This window comes from Buteo buteo, chromosome 13 (genome assembly GCF_964188355.1).
Source record: "Buteo buteo chromosome 13, bButBut1.hap1.1, whole genome shotgun sequence".
Taxonomy (NCBI): Eukaryota; Metazoa; Chordata; class Aves; order Accipitriformes; family Accipitridae; genus Buteo; species Buteo buteo.
In genome coordinates, this window is record NC_134183.1 from 13,026,165 (window position 1) to 13,048,193 (window position 22,029).

At 40.3% G+C, this 22,029-nt stretch overlaps 1 protein-coding gene across 1 annotated transcript; it reads right to left on the reverse strand.

Moving 5' to 3' along the window:
* Positions 1-314: 314 nt before the first annotated feature.
* Positions 315-20,134, reverse strand: LOC142038891 (myosin-1B). The gene is made up of 38 exons (XM_075044816.1): positions 19,916-20,134; positions 19,681-19,824; positions 19,180-19,336; positions 18,578-18,605; positions 18,365-18,479; positions 18,193-18,285; positions 18,016-18,079; positions 17,835-17,933; positions 17,626-17,729; positions 17,406-17,544; positions 15,615-15,733; positions 15,372-15,521; positions 14,557-14,727; positions 13,999-14,308; positions 13,299-13,372; positions 12,940-13,027; positions 12,736-12,853; positions 11,813-11,936; positions 11,600-11,736; positions 10,618-10,873; positions 8,840-9,082; positions 8,570-8,746; positions 8,343-8,488; positions 8,165-8,255; positions 7,686-8,075; positions 6,920-7,046; positions 5,879-5,997; positions 5,357-5,553; positions 4,762-4,945; positions 4,510-4,675; positions 4,214-4,338; positions 3,706-4,014; positions 3,401-3,604; positions 2,377-2,502; positions 2,111-2,281; positions 1,920-2,024; positions 1,541-1,636; positions 315-883 (listed from the first exon to the last, which is right to left on the reverse strand). Exons 1-38 carry the CDS (start codon positions 20,117-20,119, stop codon positions 731-733), a joined length of 5,823 nt encoding a protein of 1,940 aa, XP_074900917.1. The 5' UTR covers positions 20,120-20,134; the 3' UTR covers positions 315-730.
* Positions 20,135-22,029: the final 1,895 nt, after the last annotated feature.

Here is a 22,029-nt window from a genome sequence, read left to right on the forward strand (position 1 = left end):
TGGCATATGGGTTGTGGACTAGATCACTCCTCTCACAAGAAGCCAAATGAAGGAACTACAAACAGAAGCTACTGTGAGGTAGCTGTTTGTGCTGCCCTTGGACTGTTGGTTTGCACATCAATTTCATGAATGAAAGTTAAAAGTAGATCTCATTTTAGGTTTAAATGTCCTTTAAACTATGTTTCAAAGTGGCTTGAAGGACTGAACAGGTTGAACCTGAAGAAAGATCTTGCACATAAGACCCGTGATTTAATAGAATAATAATAGAAGATGCAATAAATTCTTATTCTTTGGACAGAACCTTTGAGTTAAATTCTATTGTATTCCTAAAGCAGAAGTTATAAGGGATAATTACATTCTGTTGCAAAGAAATAATGATTTTCTCCCTTACGGAAGTCTTAGATGAAATTCCAGGGTAAGAATGAAGCAGGATGTCTGAATAGACCAATTTAACAGTGGCTGAAACAGTCTGAAAATACCTGAAGCAAGATTTTTAATTGAATGAATTTAAATAAGTAAGGAAAAATGTAAACCTTGTAAGAATTCAGGATAATGATTAAAATACAACAGTGAACTTCTCATTATTTCAATGGGAAAATCTCTACAATTTTTATTATCTAGGCAGTAATGATCCAGAGATGGATGAAGGACTAAGCAGTGATTACAAAATCAAAGTAATGTAATTTCACTTTTTGTGCAATTCTCTTTCACTTTGCACCACTGGAGGCATTTACTCTTCACTTTCTGCCTTCTTGCCAATTTCACGGCTCTTTGCTCGGAGCTTGTTGACCTGTGACTCTGCAATGTCAGCCCGCTCCTCAGCTTCCTCCAGCTCGTGCTGGATCTTGCGAAACTTTGTGAGATTGACATTGGACATCTCCTCCTGGAGATGGGAAGAGAGATAAAATAGGTTTTAAAATGTTTAATAATGTTCCTACTGTAACACTGCACTGGACAGGCTGTGGTATTTTGCCTTTACATAATAGAAAAAAAAAAAAATCTGTGAGTTAGTATGTAATTCTCTCTACTACTTCTAGGGGGAAACCAAAGAAATAGCTTGAATGCTAAATGCTTAGATGGTTAATAAGATATACCAGGAATCCTTCTCTGGATATAAAATGTTAATGCACTTTGGAATTTTTGAATAATTATATATAATTATAGTTATTTCCATTAAATCATTTTCCATTTATTTACTGCTATAAAATTATGTATTACAATTTTTGAAGATTTTTTTTTTCTGCTAGGCAGAAATATGAATATAAGTGAAAGGAAGCAGAGACCTACTCCCACAATGTTGACCTGAGCCTTTGCTGCTCTTCCCAGTGATGCAATAATGCTCACAGAAAATGTATTCTACACCCCTCTAGACCCCTGAGGTGTTCAGCCAGAACAGCCATTCAGCTGTTCATTCCTGAGTGCACAGCAAGAAAAAGACAAAAAAGTTAAGTGTTGGAACAGAGCTATGCAGGGGAAAACACCAACACAGAATTCCGTCTCCACCTGGATGGAGACTGACCCTGCACACATCAATACTTACAGCCTCCTCAGCTTGTCTCTTGTAGGATTTCACTTTCATTTGAAGCTTGTCCACAAGATCCTGCAGCCTAAGAACATTCTTCCTGTCTTCTTCTGACTAAAGAGAAGGACAAGAAAGAGAAGCACCTCTTTGCCCCTCCTCTTTAATCGCCCTCTATGTGAAACAGAGAGTAACATTCCTTATAGATCTTTGCTGTCCAGTAAGACAGAGGTGATAAACTGGATCTTCCTAACACGACCAGAAAGATAATTTCTTCTGATGTTCTCAGTCTTGTCCTTTTTAACTGTGTGACTCAGGACGCAGAAAGAAATCCCTAAAGGACTACATTTTGCCTTTCTGCAAGAAGGGTGTGTGAGCCCAAGGCGGCCTCCTGCCTTACCTGGTAGGTCAGCTCCTTCACCCTCCTCTCGTACTTGCGCACACCCTTCACGGCTTCAGCGCTGCGCTTCTGCTCAGCATCAACCTCCCCCTCCAGCTCCCGCACCTGCAATGAGAAGCCCATCTTTGGAGCTTCCCTGGTATCTCTCCAAGGGACATGCTCACTCATGCACAAACCAAAGCCCTACGCACTCTGGCCTCCAGCTTCTGGATTTGCTTCTTGCCTCCCTTCAGGGCCAACTGTTCAGCTTCATCTAGACGAAGCTGCAGGTCCTTCACCGTCTGGTCCAGGTTCTTCTTCATCCTCTCCAGGTGAGCGCTGGTGTCCTGTTCCTTCTTCAGCTCTTCTGCCATCATGGCCGCCTGATGAGAGCAAAGGATCAAAGCCATTTTGGTAGTGGAGACAGATTGGAGGAGAATACATCCACCATCAGCAGTGAAAGGAGCCCCTAACTCACATCTGTGATGGCCTTCTTGGCCTTCTCTTCAGCATTGCGGGCTTCCTGGACTGTTTCTTCCATTTCACCCTGAATTTGGGCAATGTCTGTTTCTAGCTTCTTCTTGGTGTTGATCAAGCTGGTGTTCTGTTGAGTAGCATCAGACGTTTGGTTTTGTTAGCTCATTATTTCAAATCAAGAACATTACAAGATTTTGAATAATTTCAGACATAATTATATGAAAAATCTATACCACAGATTTTTCTGTAAAATTTCTTATCACTGGGGAATAATGCTTTTTTTTTTCTCCAATAATTAATTTTATTAATTTGAAAAAGCATACTTAGAAATATAATCTGTGCTACATCTCATCCACCAGGGCTGGTGCGGGGAAGTAAGAAAAATAGAGTGAGGAAAGTCAGTGAAATACCTTCTCTTCAATGTAATTAGGGAAGAGTAATCCACTCTTATCAACTGAAGAGAAAAATTTGTAATGTTGATAGGATAGATTCCTTCCAGAATCTTTTCAGCATTTGAAACTAGACACTTCCCATACATTTCAGCACTTGACTGCTGGATGACTGCTGTGACATGTAGCTCATGTCAAAGTCTGCTTGACATGGGCTGCATCTTGCTAGCGTGGACAGCACATTTTTAGAAGGAATATGGGGATTTCCTAGTGCTACATTTTGACTGAGCAAGAAATGAATGCTGCTGTCATCTCAGAGTTTCAGCCTCTGACTGCTCAGATGACAGACCATTTGGCATGGGTAACTAAAAAATCTGGTCCCTGTGACTAAATGTTTTTCCTCTGGAGATTATGTTAGGATGCAAAGAAGGTAGAAGCATGGGTTTCATTGAGTGCGACCGGGGAACACAGCCAGTGTACACACTTTTTCAGCAAAGACCTCTTCTAGTATCATGATGATTACTTCAGAAAAGACAACTCTAGTCTTCAAAGTTGAGCCTCCAGTGGTAACTGGAATAAAGCATACAAGTATTCTCCTACTTACCAAGAGTGCCATTTCTCACCAAGTGACCTCACCTGGGTATGGAGGAGCTGCACACGCTCACTTGCATCCATCAGTTCCTGCTCAGCCACCTTTCTACACCTCTCTGTTTGTTCTAGTGCTGCCCGAAGCTCCTCAGTTTCAGCCTGCAACAGGTTTGCTCTGCGCTCCACCATGGCCACCTGCTCCTTCAGGTCCTCCTGTGTCCTGAGAGCATCGTCCAAGTGTATCTGGGTATCCTGTAGAGCAATTGAAGGAAATTATAAGCAGATTAAGAGATGCTTGGCACTGAAAATATCAGGTAAGATATTTCTCTGAAGGCAGCTTTTGTTCAATGGACCTTGAGCACTGCCTGTGTGTTTCTCAGGTTCTTTTGTGCCTCTGCAGCCTGGCGGTTGGCATGGCTCAGCTGGATCTCTATTTCATTCAGGTCCCCCTCCATCTTCTTCTTCAGACGCAGGGCTTCATTCCTGCTCCTGATCTCAGCATCCAGGGTGCTCTGCATGGACTCCACAACTCGGAGGTTGTTTCTCTTCATCTGGTCGATCTCCTCATCTTTCTCTGCTATCTTCCTGTCAATCTCAGACTTCACCTGGTTGAGTTCAAGCTGGAGGCGCAGGATCTTCCCCTCTTCATGTTCTAGGGAGGCCTGGACAATAATAAATTAGAATACTTTTTATGTGACATATGTTGAACCTGAAGCTCTGAGTAAAAATTAATGCCACACTTGGGTAATATCTCTACACTTTTACACAAACACTTTTCCTCTTGTGTCTGGGAATGACTTCACAGCGCTTATGAGATAGAGATCCAAGATATGTAAGAGAGCAATAAATAATGCTGTATACCTCGGCTTCCTCCAGGGAGGCTTGGAGTTCAGATTTCTCCTGCTCAACCTGCTTCTTGACTTTCTCCAGCTCATGAATCGCCTTTCCTCCCTCGGCAATCTGCTCCGTGAGGTCAGCAATCTCCTCTGTGGGAACAAAGACCAACAGCATGGTCAGGCACAGAGCGGAATGCAAAGGGCCCTGCCACACCAAGGTTACAGGCAGCTTTGCCAACCTGCAGGCACAGACCCATACGGAAAGGTGGTAGTGCTGGATAGCAAGAAAGCCCAGCCAGGAGCAGAGGGCCAGGGACTTACGCTGCAAGTTCTTGTTTTCACGCTTCAGCGTTTCCAGGTGGTCCAAGGACTCCTCATAGGCATTCTTCATCTTAAACAGCTCTGTGCTGAGAGACCGAGACTCCTTCTGGGAGGCTTCCAGCTCGGCCTGCGTTTCCTCATACTTCTGCTTCCATTCTGCCAGGATCTGAAGAGAAACAGGACCTCAGTGTGGATGTGGCAATCAGGAGGGGATGCTCTGCCCAGGAACCCCAGGCCTGGAGCCCAAAAGACCTTGTCAAAGTTCTTCTGCTTCTTATCCAGAGCTGCGCAGGCAGCATTTGATCGCTCCACGTCAATCATTAGGTCCTCCACTTCATTCTGCAGCCTCTGCTTTGTCTTTTCCAGGGAGGCACATTTGGCATTTACAGCTTCGACATGTTCCTCTGCATCTTGCAGGCGCTGTGCCAGCTTCTTCCTGGGAGGCGGTAAGCACAGCTCATGGTCTGAGAGCAAAGGGGAGGTGTGGTGCGTGGCTGATGGGCCTTTCACAACAGGACGTTTTACCCATTCATTGAGTATGTATCCTACGCACAGACAGTGAAGACCCTCTCCCAGCCAGTCACTGTTTTCCCAGTTCTGATTCCCAGCCTTGAACAACCACTGTGCCTTCTGTCTCTACTGTCCACAGGTGAAAACATTCTCTCGGTCAGGGGAATATTCTCCTCTACATTTTCTAAACCACACCCTTTGGCGGATATACTTTACATCAGCCCTTACCCTGCCACAAAGCACAGCTTTAACTTTTTATGACAATATTGCTGTTGTGTCTTCAAATTTCCCTTGTTAGTCTACCCCTTTTTTTGTCTTCCCCACTTTCCCCACATACTTGGCCTCCTCCAGCTCCTCCGTGCGCTGAATAGCGTCCGTCTCGTATTTGGTTCTCCACTGGGCCACTTCGCTGTTGGCCTTGGACAGGGCACGCTGCAGCTCCCCCTTGGCTTCCTGCTCCTCCTCATATTGTTCCCGGAGCAAGTCACAGTCGTGGCGAGCAGACTGCAAGGCGTGGGCCAGGGCGTTCTTGGCCTGGGGGAAAAATAGTAGTGTGAAAATGAATGGAAATATCCTGGGAAATCTCCTGACTGAAATGTTGATGGACACTGATTTATTCTGCTGTGGGTGATGGCAAGCTACTGAATGAGAAAGGAAGAGCCAGGAATCTGTAAAAGAGTTAATGGATACACTGCAGGGAAGGGGGAGCAAAGTTAATATGGGAAGACTTGCACTGAATTACCTAAGCATTTTTTCTCTCCTTCTCACCTTTTTGATTCTGTGATTTCATATGTACCTGAAGCTCCTCCTAGACAGGAGGATTCCAATGGATAAGACAGAATTTGGAAAGCCTTCTCACCTTTATCTCTTCCTCTAGGTGCCTCTTGAGTTCCTCAATCTGTTGGGTGAAAGCCTGCTTGCCTCTTGACAGCTGAGAAATCAGAGCATCTTTCTCCTCCACCTGGCGTGAATATTCACCTGGGAAAGTTTGCAGATACACAAGCCTTTTACAGCCATTGATGAGTAAAAGAACCTTTTTATGACTTATTTAAAAGTGTTAACCTTGACAATTAAATGCACATAAAAATATTTTGAGTTAAACAAAATTTTATTTTTGTCATGGAATCCTAATCACTGATATCTCTCCATATTTTTAAGTATGCCAAAGTATTTGTCTTAGAGGTACAATATGAGACACATCGTGCCCCCTTGTCCAATATCTGACTAGTCTTACTCTACGCTTGCACTAAGTGCAGTGGTCATTTTGAGCCTTGAGCTTACAGAATGAGTATGCTATGGTGTACGTGCTCAGTTATATCACTGTTGTCTCCTGAATGTCTCCTGGGAAGCAGAAGGATGAAGTCTAGGTTAAAAGATAGATGAATTCTTCTTTCAAACTCCAGTCATAGAATCATAGAACAATCCGGGTTGGAAGGGATCTTGAAAGGTCATCAGGTTCAACCTTTCATAGGAAAGGGAGCCTAGATGAGATTGTCTAGCACCCTGTCCAATTGTGTCTTGAAAACCTCCAGTGATGGGGACTCCACCACACCCCTGGGGAGGTTGTTCCAGTGACTGGTTTTTCCAGTCCCTTAAACATGTTATTGGTCCTGCTCCAGGATGTCTGTATCTCTCTGGTACTGGGAAACCTAGCACTGGACACAGCACTCCAGGTGTGGCCTCACCTGTGTTGAGTAAGGGGAAGGATCACCCTCTGTTAATCTGCTGGCAACATTTCTCCTAATGCAGCTGAGGATTCTGTTGGCCACCTTTGTCACAAGAGCACATTTCTTGCTCATGTTCGGCTGAGTTTCTACCAAGATCCCCAAGTCTTTTTTGACCCCTTTTTTAAAGCCCCATGTCATATACAGTGTTCTCTTAAAAACCACAAATGTCTTACCAGATTCTGTTTGTAGCCGAGCTCTCTGAGCACTAATGTCATTAATAGTGCGCTGTTGTTCCTCCTCCTTTGTCTTAATCTCACTGAGTTGATCTTCTAGGGAGCGACACATCTTCTCCAGATTTGCCTGTTTGCATGAAGAACAGAATGAAAGGTGATTGGTGGTTCAACACATAGTTACTGAGAATCTGAAGTCTTATGAAGGGCAAAAAAAGCAGCCAATGATTTAGAAGTAAAGTCAAAAAGTCTCAGTTAATTGATATATCCTTCTAAGAAATTCGCACCCCTAATTCCAACATTTGTGTAATTTATTAATGTACACACCAGTTTTTCAATAGATAAAAAGGATGATGGGACATTGTAACATGAGGGATTATTTTAAATTTCTGTTGGCTCTTAATGATTCTGTCTTTGAAATATTTCAGGGAGGAAAAGAAAAATAGAAAAAAAGGAGACATTTGGGTAGGAGTAATTCCTATTTTAGAAGAAACTAAAAACCTGATAAGGCCAGTATCTTTCATTTCACTATAATAATAATCAGAACCAAGCAATGAGACCTTATAGTTAGGTTAGGTGCTTCAGGTGAAGTTTTTTAGCTCTCACCCAAAGGATATAATATATTGTTATACTAATGCTTAAATATATAAACTAAAATTTAAGTTGTGAAATGCAACTATTTATTTAAAAATATGACTAACTTAAAATTCTATATTAAAATATAGATACTTGATTATGTTTGAATTACTACAAAGAAATATTTCAGCACCTTGGCTTTGGAGACAGACTCCATGTTACTGGCCAAGTCGTCAATCTCCATCTTCAGCTCACTCTTCTCCTTCTCCAGCTTCTGCTTCACTCGCTGCAGGTTGTCGATCTGCTCCCCAAGCTCAGCTGTGCTGTCCGCGTGCTTCTTCCGCAGGGTGGCAGCTGTGGCTTCGTGCTGCAGCGTGGCCTCTTCGAGGTCACGGCGCATCTTCTGAAATTCTGCCTCACGCTTCTTGTTCATCTCAATCTGAGCTGCGGTAGCCCCTCCTGCTTCTTCCAGGCGCTCGCTGATCTCCTCTAGCTCCCTCGAGAGGTCAGCCCGATGCTTCTCTGCTTTTGCCCGAGAGGCACGTTCAGCCTCAATTTCCTCCTCCAGTTCCTCAATACGAGCCTGGGGAACATTAGGAGACCCTTCACACCCATGCCCTCCTCCTACCTGACCTGAGACTGGGTGAGAGAGGGGAAGGAACAAAGACTTGCCTGCAACTCCTTGATCTTCTTCTGTAATTGCATGCCCAGGGCTTGCTCATCCTCAATTTTGCTCTGGATCTGGCTGATTTCAAAGTCTTTCCTTTGGGCAAAGCAATCCATGTTAGAGATCAAAGAAAAAACACAAGTGCACCAGTACAGTGCTCAGGTGCCCCACAGCCCCACTTACTTCTTCAGCTTCTCATCCAGCTGCTGCTTATCATTTTCCAAATCCATTATGGATTCCTGGTTCAGCTTCAGGTCTCCCTCGAGTTTCCTCTTAGCTCTTTCAAGGTCCATGCGCAGTTTCTTCTCTTGCTCCAGGGACCCTTCCAGCTAAGCAGAACAAGACCATCAGTGTTCTACCAGCCAGGTCTAAATCCATACCTGTCCTGTTCTTCTGGAAACCATGCTTACATCGTCCACTTGCTGCTCCAGCTTGGTCTTAGCTTTGGTCAGCGTATTGACTTTGTCCTCTTCTGCCTGCAGGTCATCCAGTGTCTGCTGATGGGCCTCTTGGAGGGCTTTCTTCTCTTTTGTCAGCTTGGCAATGGTCTCGTCCAGGGCTGCCATCTCCTCTGTAAGGTTTTTCACCTTTGAGAAGAAGGGAGCTAGTGTAAATAAAGGAAGTAGATACAGAAGTCCTGTAATGGCACAGGAGTGCAAGTGACAGGTTCTGCCTCATACCTTGTTTTCCGTGGCATGTTTTTCCTTTTCAACCTTGGCTAGCGTTAACTCAAGATCGTCAATATCTTTCTTCAGCTCTGAACATTCATCCTCCAATTTCCTCTTTTTGGCTGTCAGCTCAGCATTCATCTCTTCTTCATCTTCTGCTCTCTCTGTCAGCTCCTTAATTTTGGCTTCCAGCTGGATTTTGGTTTTGATGAGCTGGTCACATCTTTCCTCAGCATCAGCCAACCCATCAGCTTCCTACACATGATTCATTTGAATAAAATAGTTTTCAAATAATTATTTTTTCATACTGATTTTCAAAGAAGGAATTATTATTTTCAAAACAGCTTTACACACCTTTGTATTTAAAACTCATTATTATGAGAGTATCTATTTGTTTTGGAAAACATTTTTGGAAAATAAAGGGATATTTTATAGCACTATAAATATAGGCTTTGAGCATTCTTTTCTTAAACCCTTTAACTGTTCATGCAACTGCAACATTAATTTGAAGATGGTGCCTGAAATCATGGCAGTATCTCCCTTGTATCTTTTAATCATTTTACTTACGTTGCATTTGGCTGGACTGGAAACTGGCATAGAGTTCTACTGAAGAGAACCATGTAGGCAGAATTCTTAGCGTAGTGTTTAAAACCTCCAACATTCAGCTGAGAAAAATGTTATTACAACGCTTCCCAAAAGATTTACTGAGAATGAATTTAATTATTAGTTTTGGCAAAATTTTGTGTTAAGATCACTGTTTCAAAGGCAATAGTTGAATCAGTCATGTCTCTAGCCCTTGTGGTCAAGAAGAACAGTTTGGAAGGGACACTGCTGTTTACCAGGGCAGTATCAATTACCTGAATTTGCGTGCATTCTAAGATGCAAGTTACTAAGAAGTAATCTTTATTTTCTACATACTGCTTGTTCTTTTCCTCTTTGTTCTAGTGAAGAACAATGATACCATCCAGGCAGAAGACTTTTTATAGCTCAGCAAGATAGCTAGGTTGGGGTTAGACTCATGTAGTTTTAGATAACTGCCATGATATCAAGATGCAGTCCATTCAACCAAAAAAATTTACATTTTTGAATGAATTGTATCATACTCTGAAGGGATGAGTTTCTTGTTGCTGAAGAGAACCTGAGGCTACTAGTTCACATGTAGACTTTTAGACTGTAGACATGAAAATGAGGTCAGATGAATCCTAATCCTTGTTGTTAAAGACAGTTTTAAGGGGATTATTGTTGCTACCTTTTTATTTCCAGGGAAAAAGGGGAGGACTCCACTTTCATCATTGTTTTTTCTGAGGAGACAAGGACCATAAATGCTGGAGAAATGCCTGACACTCTCAGCCCCTCCTACTCCACCTGAATCCACTTGTGATTCTCCAAATAAAAGGTGTTAATAGGATCTCCAGACTACCTTCATTGATCAGATGATAACATATAAAAATTATATAGTATATAAAGTTTTATAAAGACATGATAATTGCTGCTGTAAGTTGCCATGTATGATTTAAAATGTCATTCTGTAAACTAGTATTTACTAACTGGAAATTAATTACTTCTTTCTTGATTTAAAAGTATAAGGAACCAACTGCAGTAATTCATTGCAAATTTATTAATATTTATAGATTTCAGTTTAGCTTTTCCATGTGGTTTTCCTTCCTATTTTATAAAATATGTGTATGTTTTTGAAATAAATACTGTTTTGGGATAATGTGTCTGTTACTGAGACATTTGGGATCATTTTACCCAGGACATTGCAAGCTAAAAACATTAGCAATACTCACAGCCTGCACTTGGAGCTGCAGATCGTTTTTCTCCTGCAGCAAAGAAACCATTTTCTCTTCCAGCTCCTTCCTCTTTGCCTCAGACTTTGCAAGCTCTTCCTTGGTTTTCTCAAACTCTTCCTTCATGTTGGCCATCTCCTTCTCAGATTCTGCACTCTTCAGCAAGGGCTTTATTTTGAAGAAGAGCTTCATCCAAGGCCAGTGCTTGACATTCATGAATGCACGAACGTTGTACTGGATACAGAAGATGGACTCTCTGAAAGGTAAGAAAAAACATATTATGTTACATATTTTTAAATTTATAATACATATTTAATTACATATATTGATACCTATAATATGAAGTTCTACATGTAATACTTTATAGTTACAGTTCTATATATCTGTGTGTATAAAAATATTAATTCTATATTGTTAAATATATATTTATTAATAATATTTCATATATTTAATATATATAAAATACATATATTTCTGAAGAAAACTCCGTAGTGTGATGTAGTTTGTCAACCTGTATGGGCAGTTTTGAAATCCAGATGTCTGGCTCACTTTCATGGTCAAAGAAAAGGAACACCTCCAGAAGTTGACTTAGTCCCTTTCATGAAAGTTACCCAAGGGAAGAGGATACTTCTCTTGTGCTAGAAGTATATGTTTCTTACCTTTGATTATAATGGTGACCTAAAATGATAAGTTTAGACTAGATTTCTGGGTTTTGGACATAAGTATAATGTAGCCATATACTGAATTTAACAAAAAATTAGTACAAAGGGTGGTATAAGTTAAAAATGACATTTTTCTAAATCAGAATTTTATACTGCTTCATCTACTGCTAGGGTATACTCCCAAATACATCCATGTTGGTAAACTGAATTAATGAGAAATAAATGAGTTTTGGTGAGAAGCAGCTTATTTTCAGTTTTGTCCACGTCACTTCTATCTGATGAGGATTGGCCCAGCAGGCCAAATAAGTACAAGTAAATACCTCCTCTCCATCATTTTCTTGAACTCCACTCTCATCAGGAAGCCCCTGCACATGGCCTGTGTGCGGGTGATGAGCTGTGCCAGCTTCTCATCCCTCATCTCCTCCAGGAGTCCCAGCAGCCCAGCTTTGAAGAACACCTTGAGAAAGAGAATGTTGCAGTACGTATTTGTCAGGTATTGCAAGCACAGTACATTAGTCAAGCAGCAATTGTACCTTGGTGTGGCCAAATTTGTACTGGGTGTGGTCCACATCGATGGATCCAAGGAGCTTCTCAGAAGCCTTCTTGCTATCAATGAATTGTCCCTCTGGGATGGCACTTGCATTAAGCACCTTGTACCTATGGGAGGAAATAGAATATGAAGAAGGTCAGATTCCTGAAAGCTCAATCAAACCTGTACCAACTGATGCCATGGTTAAGATTCTCTGAAGGGGGAACAAGAGTGGTAGACAGGTGAATAAGACTGAACTCAGTTCCATTGTTTAGAAATCACATTTTCATGCATAAATATGTTTTTAGGACAAACCTTGCACTTTGCTTAGTCCAGAAATTCTTGACACAGAATAGGTACTCATTTCCATGGGTAACTGCTGACATATTTTACATGCCCCGTTATCTAATGCCTTATCTCCAAATGAGAACTTTGTGTGCAAGAGCAAGATATGTGCAGAGGAGACACAATTCTTCATCCACAATATTGGCAGTACATACTATCTGAGTACTTTCCAGTTGATACAGAAAAAGAATCAAGATAGTTTTATTTTATTTGGTTTTCCAACAAGTTAGTCTAGAATATCTTTATTCACATTTCTGTGCTGATGGCTGCAAGTCATCTCAGTTTAAGTTAACTAAGTCTAAGCTAATCAACCTCATTCCTGGATAGTTAATTAAAAAATGCTTTATGCCATACCAGAGTATGAATCAAGGACAGGAATAAATAATTGCCCTTTGAAAATGCCTGTTCTTCTAGTTAGCTATAGAAAGAAACTAGATGTCTAACTTGAACAATTAACTTTTGTACACCTAAAGGTAGGTACATCGAACCCCTCCCATAACTCCCACAGTAGTTAAAACAATTAGGAAATGCAAATTATTCAGCATTGGTGGATATGGTGGAGGGTAGATGACAGAATCTGACCTCTGTTTAAAATCTGCATAGAGTATTCTGCTGGGGAATCCTTTCCTGCAAATTCTAATCCCTTCCAGCACACCGTTACATCGCAGCTGATGCAGCACCAGCTCATGTTCCATGGCACCTAATAAATGACATAATGAATTGGTACTTCATTGTGCTGCACAGAGAAGAACAGATTTATCTCATATTTGAACTTTAACAACTTACCAGGTGTTTTTGTTTCATTAGGAATAAGGCATCGTACAAAATGGGGATGTGTGCTTCGTAGATTGCTCATCAGCTTGTTTAAATTTTCCTTAAGAGCAAGAGTAAATACTTGGGTTTAAAAATGTCACTTACACAATATTAGATAGAGTAAAAACACTGCAATAAAACTATGATCAGTATTTCTTTGTTACAGAACTGTTGGGCAGATTCAATGAGAATCCTTTATTAAGAAGCACATGCCTTTATCCTTTCTTAACATAATGATTTTGTACATTCGATCAATCTAAAGCTTTTCTGAACTGAATTTTCAATATTTTCTTCATAATGCAGTAAAAATTATAATGATTATACTACAGTACCCGGAAAAGAGCTGAGACAGTCTGGAAAGAAGAACCCTTCTTCTTGCTCCCCTTCTTGCCACCGCCACCACTCTCTAAACAATAATATTTTTTTTAAAAGAAATGAACAACAAAAACACACAGTTAGAATCTGATGAACTTTGTGTGTTCATCTTTAAAAAGTAGAAAATGTAATAATATGATCAAAATTTGTAAATGCATACAGTGTTTAAAGTTACAATGCAAGACTTGATTTTTTCAGATGAAAGAGGATGAAATCTAATGGCTTCAAGCTGAAGTTAGGAAAATGCAAACAGGAAATAAAATGTAACATTATGCATAGTAAGATATTTAAGGAGTTAAATTGCTAGTGAATACACAAAATGCAGTCTTTATGTATCTTTACATCTAAGGGTATGCATAAATTTAGCAGCATGTTGATACATTTGATTGTATTCCCTGAAGTATTTGGGAATGCCCCATAATGCAGATATCTGGTTTGCCACCTAACCTGTGTTAATGTTGTAGTACAGCTGTCTTGTCTTAAAACTTACAGATCTATTAAGGTCTATAGGGAAATGTAATATCCTTTATTAGTCTGAGTGACTGAGTTCCAAAAAGTAGATGTGGTTTTGGGTTTTCACTTTTTGAAATGTAAATATTATTGCAAGATTTTTTTTTTTCCTGTACATTTTAGTAGAACTGATTTCAAAGAAATCACCTGCTTCTGCCCCACCAACGGAGGCAAAGAGTAAGGCCAGTGTCTTCAGGGATGATTTCTGGTACAGCCCCACAACAGTTTCATTCAGGGGGTCCTTGTTTTTCTCCAGCCAGCCAGTGATGTTGTAGTCTACTGTGCCAGCATAGTGCACCAGGGAGAAGTGGGCCTCAGCTTTGCCTTTGGCAGGCTTGGGCTTCTGGAAGTTGTTGGACTTGCCCAGATGTTGGTCATAGAGCTTGTTCTTGAAAGAGGTGTCGGTTGCCTTGGGGAACATGCACTCCTCTTCCAGGATGGAGAAGATGCCCATGGGCTGGAAGAAGCAGAAGGAAGGAGGAAGAGGTGAAAAGGCAGAAAGAATCACAGATAAAGAAATAGCTTCCTGAGTGAGACAATACTAACTCTCTCAGGGATTGTTCTTCTGCTCAGCAGAGTAAATTGTAAAATAATCTGAACTTATGTATTTACAATGTCACATTTACCCTTTCAAGCAACATTTATAAATATATAAAAAATTAATGCATTTCTGAAAAGATTAGACATTGTGATTTACACAAATACCTTCTCAATGAGCTCAATGCAGGCAGCCAGGTCCATCCCAAAGTCAATGAACTCCCATTCAATTCCTTCTTTCTTGTACTCTTCCTGCTCCAGCACGAACATGTGGTGGTTGAAGAACTGTTGCAGTTTCTCATTGGTGAAGTTGATGCACAGCTGCTCCAGGCTGTTGAACTGCAGAATGCAGAGATTTACTTACTTGCAAAGTTCAGTTCCAGGAACACTTTCCATCTTCCAATAGGTTTTATTTTCAACCCATTAAGGTCTCTATGACTGGATTCCTGAATTTCTATTCATGGGACTGGACAAGTGACTGGCATATTCCATCCTCTAATATATCTACCCTTCCAGGTGCTGGCACTGTCTCAACATATTTCTGAGCGCTGAAAAGAGTTGCAAAGCTTAGACCATGTCTACCTTTTCATCTTCTTGAATTTGTGTACACTGCCAGTCTGTTCCCAAGTATTCAGAGGGAATCTGGCTTCAGCATTAACAAAATCTTCCTTCAAGATGGCATATTTTAACCTCTTCAAAATCTGTCTCAGCTATCACCTATCAGTTGTTCAACATTTTCATATCAGTTTTCAATGCAGTTTTCACTTCTGGATGCAACAACAGACATCTGTAAAAATCTGCAGCCCTTGTGGGATAATACATACTATGAGAACCAGGAGAGTGCCATTCTACAGGAATGGCAGGATTATCTAATAAATAAAAAAATTTTCCATAATTAAAAAAGAAACAATACCCCAAACCCCAAACTATTCCAGTTTCTTAATGGCCCCTCCAGGAAACTTGTATGAAGATCTTCCTCTTACATCAAAGATCTCAAAGCCAGCAATGTCCAGGACACCAATGAAGTACTGTCTGGGCTGCTTCGTATCCAGCTGTTGGTTGATGCGAACAACCATCCACAAGAACATCTTCTCAAAGACAGATTTTGCCAGGGCCCCCACTGAATTGTACACCTAAAGAAAACAAATGTTACCATCCAGGGCAAAAGAGGAAGTTTGAGATTTTTAATTAATGTAATTTGTTTTCTCTCATAACTTGTTTCTTACCTGCTGCACAGTTTGACCCTTTGTCACATATTCATTCCCAACCTTGACTCGGGGGTAGCAGAGGGCTTTGAGCAGATCTGCTGAGTTCAGACCCATCAAATAGGCAGCCTTATCAGCAACTAAAGGAAACAAGCATACAGCAGGATCAAATATTAGCTCTTCAGTAGATGTACTGTGTAGTAATTCAGAATTGTTTCTGCAGAAGCCACATATAATTTTTCACATACTTTAAAATATTGTAATTTTTCCTGATTTACTGATTTTTTCCCATTTAATTTACATGATTTGTAAATGTAAAGATTCTTCCAAATGCCTTTACAATGAATATGCAAATTTTGAAACAGGTGACTAGACAGACAAAAGGGCCATGAAAATGGCAGGTCAAAGAAGTCACAATTTCTGAATAAACAGAAAAGGAAACTGCTTGGTATTGAAATACACTGTATCGAAAATTGCAGTCAGTGAAACTCTAATGAGAGAGATTAGTGGAGAATTATGCCAAAAGTATGAATAAGATATCTCATACAACTTTCATAGTGGGACCACATTCTTCCTCAGGATAAATATCACACACATAGGTCTTTTCCAGGTCTCCACTGGATAGACTCTGTCACCTTTCCAATTTGCTGCCTGTATCTTCTCACAAAGATGATAGCAAGCACCAGTACTATTACAGAGTCCTTCAATGTGAGAAAGCCAAACCTCATTATAGAATATATATACACAGATGCTAATTTCAAGCTGCTTCTGTTGTTTATATTATTTACAACTAAGTATTTAGTGTACAGTTATCACTAGAAAGAGTAAGGTATGAAACAAGAACAAAATTGGAACTTTTATTTCAATTTTGTAGAGTTCTTTTTTAATAATTAGTCATCTAATTCTATCATATGCTTCTAAAACTCTTTCCTTTGGTTATATTCATGCAATGATTACAGCTATTATTTGTAGCCTGTTCTACTATTAGTATTCATCATTATCAGATTCCTTGCAGTTGTATTCCTTGCAGTCATTATCATTTATGTCTTAACTTTCCTAAAAACCCTGAAACCACACACACACACACAAACAGCTCCAGAAAAAAAGCCCGTAATAGTACAAGTTTATGATAGATGCGACTAACTGGTTTCATGGAAATAATTCCATGAGCTTTTAAAGGAATGCATTTTTGAACAATTCTAGGCAAAGCAAATGCAATAGACATATCTTAGATGACTATTTTTCAAACAGAAGTCCTGGAGATATGCTGAGACTGTACAGAAAATGTAGAACATAAGAGCCACAGCTGCAGTATTAATTGATGCTCCTTTTTACCCCCCCATGCAAAATGAAGTAGAACAATGCTCTCAGTTCAGGCATTATGAGTTGTCTCCAGAATATGGGCTTTGAAGCAGAGCAGCTTCAGGATTCTGGCTTCTTGTCACCTGGAAACAATACCATTAGGAGGTGGCTACAGCTGATGGTAAATGGTAGTAGCTACCTGGGTACATAAACTTAAGTCAGTGGGCAGAGTGGCCCCCGGTTCTGTCCCAGGTCTGGGAAGCTGCCATGCAGTATAGCAGTGCCTTAGGATTCACTGGACCTTATACTTGACATAGTTCAAAATAATCTGCATTTTCCACTGGGGTGTGTTCTTCCAGCAAAGTTGTCTGGTTAGGACACACTTATATTCTACAATACTAGCATCTGGAGAAATGTGCAGGCTGAGTCAATGATTCTGACCCTGAATTACTGCCTGTATTAGTGAGCGTTCCGGAGTATACTGCGCTCCGGTATATATCGCGCTGGTACCTTCTGTGCCATCCGGTTCCGCCTGCTCCTCACGCTGCTTCTGCTTAAACTTCAGGTTGCCATAGTGCATGACAGCCCCTGTCAGCTTGTAAATGGCTGTTTTTTCATCAGCAGTGAAGCCCAGGATGTCAATGGCACTCTAACAAAAGAATCATTGGAGTAAGTACCATGCCTGTTAAAGGTCAGAGTCCGCCTAAGAAAACGTCTGTGCTGTACTTACATCCGTGGCCATCAGCTCTTCCTGGTCGTTAATGCTGGGAACCGTGATCTCACCTTGACTCACATAGTGATAGTCATACGGGTTGGTGGTGATCAGTAACATCTCTGAAAAGAAGGACAAAACACATACAGATCAAATGTAATTGGCACGTAAAGGAATTAAATGTTGTTCCGTGACCTTTGTCTGGAGAAGTTAGTGATCTTTCCTACCAATTAGCTCCGGCTTCTTGTTGGACATGATCTGATAGAATATGTGGTAGCTTCTTTCTGCCTTGAGCTGGAAAGTGACTCTGGACTTCTCCAGAAGATCTAGCAAGGATGGTAGGACAGAGTTAGCACAAGAACTGAGGAAGGCTGGAAGGAAAGGGGTCAGGCCAGGAGGGTCACTTACATGTTTCAATGTCAGCAGAAGCCAGTTTGCCCGTGGCACCAAAATGGATTCTGATGAATTTACCCTGAAAGAAGCAGAAAAGTAACTCAAGATCTATTTTACCAGTCCTGACTGCAAGAATTTTTGAGTCAGTCTGCTGATACAAAAAAAGTAATTTTGTCCCAGACAACAACTTACAAAGCGTGAGGAGTTGTCGTTCCTCACCGTCTTGGCATTACCAAAAGCCTCCAGCAGTGGGTTGGCACTGATGATTTGATCCTCAAGTGTCCCCTAAACCAGAAATCTTATTATCATGATATAGCTCATAAATAAATCTGACAGCTGCAGGTTCCTACCCCTAGGACCTCACCTGCATTTTGCCAGCCTGCTGCTCCTCCTTCTTCTTCTCCCCACTTGCTGCAATTGTTGCAAAGTACTGGATGACACGCTTTGTGTTCACAGTCTTCCCTGCACCAGATTCTCCGCTGTCAAACCAAAGACAGAAGCAGAGAGCGTGTGGTCAGGCTGGAGGTCCCCTGGCACGGGGCAGCCCAGCGGGGACCCCAGCAGGGAGTGTACATACGTGATCAGGATCGACTGGTTCTCGCGATCTGTGAAGGAGGTGGTATGAAAGATAGTATTAGCAGTTGTTCTGAGTAATACTAAGCTGAATAAGAAGTAAAGCTGTAAATGGAAGTTGTGGCTTCTCCTAAGTCCAAGAGTAGTAGTCCAAGACTACTCGATTCCTTTCCAGGTCCCAACCGCTGAAATGGATGTATAGAGCTGTCAGAGGCATGTGGTCCTCGCACAAGCTGTGTACCCACTTGCCCTTCACACAGTTCTCATCAAGAACTCTAATCAAAGTCCCTATCTGTATTCCAAATAGGGGGTTATGTGAAATAATTATTCTTTCTGACCTATCAGTGAAAAAAAGCAGCAAACTGAATCAAATAGTATTTCTGTAGTGGGAGAGTATAGAATTTTATACAATATAGTGCAAATAATACAGAGTGCTCAGTCCATGCATGCGTCTGGGTCAGTTTCACTTGAAATTAATTCCTGCACAACTCAATCAAGTTCTCAGTCATACAGCTCCGTCGTGTTTTTAGCTGGCTTGTCACATGCTCCAGTGAGATCAGTGCGGCTTTTTGGTTTAGATTGCTGTGAGGGACGTCAAGCACTCACCCGTCAGCATGAACTGATAGGCATTGTCAGAGATGGAGAAGATGTGTGGAGGGGCCTCCTGGCGCTTCTTGCCTCGGTAGGCCAACACCACCTCCGGGTTGTACACCGGCAGCCACTTGTAGGGGTTGACAGTGACGCAGAAGAGACCCGAGTAGGTCTGCGAGGAAGGGAGACAGGATGCTGATTTTGGAGAGTTGAGGAGAGTTGCAGATAAGGCAGAGGTGAATAATGTTCTAGGGAGACCAGGGCAGTGAAAGAAAATAAAGTGGAGGAATGACCTACCAGAGAATGGGTGAGATATAGCATATGACAAGGAAAGGTAAAAGCAGGAAGGAAGAAGAGAGAGAGGATGTAAACAGCAAGAGGAAAACACATGCAAGAAACGAAGAAGAAAGAGAAAAATGAGGAAAGAAGGTGGCAAGAAGTCAGGAAGCTCTTCAGAGGGATTGAAGGGTGTCTTCAACTACTCAAAAGCAGTAGTTGTCTCCTGCTGCTACTTACGTAGATCATCCAGGCTGCATAACGCTCTTTGAGGTTGTACAGCACAGCAGGTTCATGGAGGTGGGTCATCATGGCCATGTCCTCGATTTTATCGTACTTGGGAGGGTTCATGGAGAAGATTTGATCATCCTTCACAGTAAGAGTCTGCCAAAGAAAAGAAAGATTTATATTTGCCATCTAAAATCCCACAGCAGGATTAAATTGTATTCTCAAGGCTTGAATTATTTTTACTCACTTCTCCACCTTCGGTCTTGACAGTGACCTTCCCTGCTTCTTTGTTCTGGATTGTGCTTTTCACATAGGATTCCTTTGCATGTACCACAAAGACAGAGGACTTGGCATCGAAAGGCTTGTTCTGGGCCTCAATTCTCTCTTTTTCTGACTTTCGGAGGTAGGGAGCTGCCTCCCCAAAGATGGCCATCTCAGAGTCTGTTGACATGGCTGCTGTTTACTAACTGTAATGCAGCAAGTATCTGTGAGGGTAGAAAATACATTACAATAGATGGAAGAAACACTGCTACAGAATAGTGGATTAGATGGTGCTCTGCTGTATGTATCAACTGATTGAATTGACTCTCATTTTTCTGCTAATTCAGAGCTCTGTTCTATAATTTTCTTTCCTTTATTTCTGTTTGATGTAGTCAGATATCTAGGCCTACTGGATGGCTGCATTTACAGGGGAATGTAAATTCTTTCCATGTTGGATTTGTTGGTTTTTTTTCATTTGTTGAAGTAACAGGATAAACAGATCCTTTCCAAGGTTCCAAACACTGCACTGACTAGATATTTCCAAGATTGGAGTTATGAAAGCCCTCTCATGTCTTTTGTGTTTAGCACCTTTCAAACTATGAGATTTGTTTACAGTAAAATACCGGAAGGGGTGCAGTACACTGGATATTCAGAGAACTAATATTATTAGCACTTCTCATTAAAGACATTCCCTTGGGATGAAATAGCCCAAGTTGTCAAATATTTCAATTATTCCACAGATCCATCTGCTAACAAACAAAGCTGATATTCTCCACTTTGGTATTTTTTGTAACAGAAACTGAGTAATCTTGCATTTATTCACTACTATTTAAAAAAAAAAAATAAATCAGTAACTGTGTTTATTATTGCCAAACAATTGTCTTGAAGTTTCATGCAATTGTGAAGCTGGAATTTATTTATATTGTTCCCAAATTAATACTGTTCCAAGTTTATCCTTTTCTTTTTTAGCCTAATTTTATCTAGGTTCGTCACCTACAATTTGGATTTTGTATAGCTTTTCTGAATAAATTAAGAAGCTCATTTCTCTGTCAATACTTTCACCTATGGCAGACCTCTAGGTGAATATCAAATAACTGGTTAACTTTTCCTTGAGGTACAGTTTCACTTTGATTGCAGGAGAGTCATTCTGAACTTAGAATACTTTTTAAAACTCTTTTCAGAACCCTTTACCAGTTAGCAACCTCATTATTGCAGTATGGCCAGACTAAAAGAAAAAATATTTTAATAATGATCACAGTATTTTTGTACATTATAAAATTAATTCCACTCAGTATTCCACTGCTTACATGTGAAAAAATTGCTTTGCCTTCTTAGCTAGCAAAGACAAACTTCATGACACAACTTAGTGTTATCAATTCAAAGGCATGCGTACAATCTCTTGACTGATGGTTTTGTTTCTAACTATGTGATTTTCCACTTCATTAAAGTGTTATTAATCAAATGAGACCATTTCACAAAACAATTACATAAGGTTGTAAAATGGACACAGTCTTTCACCAGCAGTTTTATCATTGCCTATAATATCTAACATTTTCTTACAAGATTCCTAACAGGAATAATACTAGCATATTATATACATTAGTATATACTATGTTAGCATATATTAGTATATATTATAGTATGTTAGTGTATATTATGTATATTGCATATATAGTGTATATTTAATTTTTGTATAGATGTATGCTATTATTACAATGTATCTTTATGGTATTATTACAATGTATAGTATATATAGGAGGTTAGTATACATTATGTTAGCATATAATATATATGTCAGTAGATTGCCTTTTTAAAGTATTTGATGACTATTTTCTTTTGACTGTTTTATATGATTTTTTTCTGAAACCAATGATCTCCTAACTCTCCTCCACTTATTCAAAGCATGCTAGTTATATTCTTGACCCATGACAGCTTGTTGACATTTTATAACTTTGAGTGTTATATTCCAGTGACAATATTTGACAAACTTAATATAAAGTAATGTAAAAAATGAATATGAACAGTTAATTTTCCTGGGTGTAAATATTTAAAACTTTGAATTTAGTTGCTGTTCCATCTCTCTTTTTCTAGTTATCCAAG